At 35.1% G+C, this 4,109-nt stretch overlaps 1 protein-coding gene across 1 annotated transcript; it reads left to right on the forward strand.

Moving 5' to 3' along the window:
• Positions 1–759: 759 nt before the first annotated feature.
• LOC120070287 (hypersensitive-induced response protein 4) lies at positions 760–3,866 on the forward strand. The gene is made up of 5 exons (XM_039022207.1): positions 760–1,096; positions 1,554–1,674; positions 1,777–1,868; positions 2,729–2,825; positions 3,121–3,866. The coding sequence occupies exons 1-5, from the start codon at positions 902–904 to the stop codon at positions 3,522–3,524; spliced, it is 909 nt and encodes a 302-aa protein (XP_038878135.1). The 5' UTR covers positions 760–901; the 3' UTR covers positions 3,525–3,866.
• The last annotated feature ends 243 nt before the right edge of the window (positions 3,867–4,109 follow it).

Raw genomic sequence — 4,109 nt, forward strand, 5'->3', positions numbered from 1 at the left:
TTAAAAAGAAACAAAAAAAAATATATCATATGTATCATGTTTTTAATATCTTTTGTTCATTGATTTTTAGTTTAATTTTTATTTGATCCATATATAGGTTTGAGAATGCTATATTTTTATTATTAGATTGGTTTAATTTCTACTTGGTTCATAAGTTTTAAAATATGACATTATTGCCTTCGAGTTTTGAATTTCGTTTTATTTGATTCCAAAATTTTAATATTTTACATTTTTATCTTTGAATTTTTAATAAAACTGACTTTGATTTAACTAATTTAAAATAATTATGATATGCTTTTTGGTTTAAATTAAATTCAGCAGTAATGAAAAATTAGTGAAAATGAGTTCATTGTTCATCTATTTATTTTAAATTAATCCATCCCTATTGAAAGTGAATGTTTAATAGGAAACCAAGATTAAAAGTGTAAATCTTAAAGTTCTATAGATTAAATTGAAATGAAACTCAAAACTCAAAAGTAAAAAAAAAATATAATTTTGAAATTTAGAGCTAAATAGAAATTAATTTCAAAATTCATGAGATAAAATAATGAAAGTGTAAAATTTTGAAAATTAAAAACCAAATGGAAATTAAAATCAAAGAGAATAAAAAATTATTATTTTTTGAAACAATATCATAATTCGTACCATCTTAGATAAGAGAGCATTTCTACCTGGGACGCCACGTCGGACTGACACGCAAGCATACCACGTCGGCGATTAGCAAAAATAGAAATATCGTAGAAAAGAAAGAAAATACGGTTGTTATTCTCCGGTCTTCCTTGAACGCAAATCTCGTTTGAAGTTTCAACGATCGCAATCTATCGTGCAGCTGAGTTACCGGGTTTCCAAGTCCACCGGAGTCAGCGGCGAAGTTTTGCAGCGACGGCGGAGAGAGTTTCCGATGGGGAATACGAATTGTCTATTGCTTGGGTGCGTGGAGCAAGCAAGTGTAGGGGTGGTGGAAAGATGGGGAAGGTTTGAAAAATTGGCTCAGCCTGGGCTCCATTTCTTCAACCCTTTCGCCGGCGAGTGCCTCGCTGGTATCCTCTCCACCAGGATTTCTTCCCTCGATGTTCGCATTGAGACCAAGACCAAGGTATTTCCCCCTTTATCTCTCAAAATTGTTCTCCTGGTGGTCGTAATTTCAAGTTTTATAGCCACGGATTTCTGGGGTTTTGTTTGATTCTCTAATGATCTTTGTTCTGCGGTCTTTGTTCTGCTTTCTTTTGTATTTTTTATGTGTGATTTTTTAGTTGTCTGCTCTAATTTACTTTGAAACGGCTCGCAAGAATCAAGATCATATAGATGACCTAGGGTGGAATCGAATCTGTGGAGTATCATGTTGTATCTTGACGGTACTATATGGAGGTTTACCTAATAGAACAAAACAGAAAGAGAGAAGATAGACCATACAGCTAAAATTCAATATATAAATGAAAACCGACGTTTGGATGATATTATTCGAGGAGGAGTTGATGTGTTACTGAATGTGAATGTGGTGACCAAATTGAATAATTGAGTTCATGGTCGTGAATTCTCAACTTTTCCTGCAGGACAATGTCTTTGTGCAACTGCTGTGTTCAATTCAGTACCGAGTCATCAAAGAAAATGCCGATGATGCATTCTATGAGTTGCAAAATCCTCAAGAACAAATTCAGGCTTACGTGTTTGATGGTATATGCTCTGATCTCACAGTCACTGGTCTATAATTCAATTTTCTATGTGTTTTTATGGTTTGGGTGTTACTGACTAATGCATTTTGGTTATTGATTGAAGTGGTTCGTGCCGTTGTCCCAAAAATGAATTTGGATGAACTATTTGAACAAAAGGGTGAAGTTGCTAAAGCTGTATCAGAGGAACTTGAGAAGGTGACTTGCCCTTTTATCATATTGCTCCTCACTTGAATTTCCCCCTCCAAACATGAAAAACATTGTGGGTGTCTTTTAGCTTTGGATGTCATGCTATTCCATTTTACCGGTGTCTGAGTTATTTTCATTCTTTACTCCAAATCATGTGATTATTTATAAGGGCTGCTTAGATTGTGCAGAGAAATGAATTATAGAAATTTAAGATTACGTAGCCTATATTTACTTGGCAGATTTGCGATTTGTAATACTATATGTGTAACTTGGAGTATATGCTTCAAAAGCCTAGGTCTATGTAGCATGAATTTGCAGTCCGTGCAGACCATAATGGGAGGATGAGTAAACACCATACCAAACAGTCCGTGGATCAAACGCCTCCACAGGGTTGTGTAGCCATAATTTTAGACCATCATTACCTTCTTAACGTATTAAACATTATTTCTTTCCACACACATGTATATATATGTGTGTATATATATGAAGATAAGAACATTTTACAAAATTATTGATGGCGGTAATTTTTGTATTCATTTCTTTCCTTTGAGAGGAGGGAAAGAGGAGGGAAAGGTTGGTCTGGAGAGAGAATGGTATCCAATTTTATACTGGGAAACAAAAGATGAGTACACAGTTTGGATCTCAGTGTGTCAGCATTTAAAAAATATGCAGTATTCTTATGTACTGTGCGGTATATCTGTTTCAGTAACATTCTTTGATTGGAGTCTAGAAAACTTTTAAATGCTTCTAATTTATTTTCATCATTAAGAGCCTATAATTATTTGGTGCATATTAGATATAGAATTTGGTTGTGACCTTCTAAAATGACCGACATAAAGGCTTCAACACATATTCACCTTTTGAATCAGGTGATGGGAGATTATGGATACAGTATAGAGCACATTCTAATGGTCGATATAATACCGGATGCTTCTGTGCGCAAGGCAATGAATGAGATTAATGCTGGTAAGGATCTTAGTCATTTTGCATGTCATATCAAAGAAGGGCCCTCTGTCCCTCTTCCTCTCCTCTATTATGTAGTTTGGTGTAACTGTATTTTCTTGATTCCATCATTAAACAGTCCGACAGGCCATGTCCATTAATTCCAGGTGGAGCAAACAGTCCATGCTCTCCTTCTGAATGGACATGCATGTACTATCATATAATTTGCTTTTCATTCTTCAAAATATCAAATTCCTTCATATTTTGTCTGCCTCTTTATTATAAGATCCTCAGCTTGTACAGTACATTTCTTCTGCAGCTCAAAGGCTTCAACTTGCTAGTGTATACAAAGGCGAAGCGGAGAAGGTGCTCCTAGTAAAAAAGGCAGAAGCTGAAGCTGAAGCAAAATACTTAGGCGGTGTCGGTGTGGCAAGACAGAGACAGGCGATCACAGATGGTCTGAGAGAAAATATCTTGAACTTTTCTCATAAGGTGGAAGGTACCTCAGCCAAAGAGGTCATGGATCTGATCTTAATCACTCAATATTTTGACACCATCAAGGACCTTGGAAATTCCTCAAAGAATACAACTGTGTTCATACCCCACGGTCCGGGGCATGTTAGAGATATCAGTGGCCAAATACGCAATGGCATGATGGAGGCTGCTGCGAGCGGCCAGGCTGAGCTCACAAATGATGAGGTGAACATTAATTTACTTCAATGATGGATCAGACACCATGTATATGTGCTTCTCTCCACAAGTTTGAAACAAGTGTTCTTTACATTTGACGAGCGTGTGTAACGATATGACGGTTTGCAGAGTCGATATATTTGTTTTGGTTTGATGTATAGAGAGCGTACAAGAGTTAATGTTCAACAAGCTAGAAAAATGTTTCTTCTGATATAGTGATTTCTTATCACCACTTGATATTCCTATCTACAAGTTCTGTAATTGTATTGTATTTCTTCACACCGTATGCCTGAGACTCGGAGTTCTCCACCTCCATGGCCATGGCCATGAATTTGATAAATAAAATTCTTGAAGTCTCCATGGCTTTTATTATTATTATTATTATTATTATTTAACTCCTTCAACACATTATAAAAGAAAATCTAAATGATAATCTTAAATTATTGTATACAGTCAAATTAACCATTGGTCAAACAATTGAGAACATTGTCAAAAAAATTGAGAAATGCTATTTCCTTTTTCTTTTTCCTTTGTTTACAAATTTCTCATGAAAAGTACAAAGGAGTACAGTAACTTTGTGTTAATTGTTTTTTAAAATGAAAGTTTTTTTTTTTTTTT

Source organism: Benincasa hispida, chromosome 1 (genome assembly GCF_009727055.1).
Source record: "Benincasa hispida cultivar B227 chromosome 1, ASM972705v1, whole genome shotgun sequence".
NCBI classification, from domain to species: Eukaryota; Viridiplantae; Streptophyta; class Magnoliopsida; order Cucurbitales; family Cucurbitaceae; genus Benincasa; species Benincasa hispida.

What these genes read in the sequence shown, in the direction of transcription:
- LOC120070287 (XM_039022207.1), top strand. Translation starts at nt 902, where the DNA reads ATGGGGAATACGAATTGTCTATTGCTTGGGTGCGTGGAGCAAGCAAGT. An exon ending in TCAGGCTTACGTGTTTGATG is followed by an intron (nt 1,675 to 1,776) that starts GTATATGCTCTG and finishes TATTGATTGAAG; the next exon opens with TGGTTCGTGCCGTTGTCCCA. An exon ending in AATGAATGAGATTAATGCTG is followed by an intron (nt 2,826 to 3,120) that starts GTAAGGATCTTA and finishes TTTCTTCTGCAG; the next exon opens with CTCAAAGGCTTCAACTTGCT.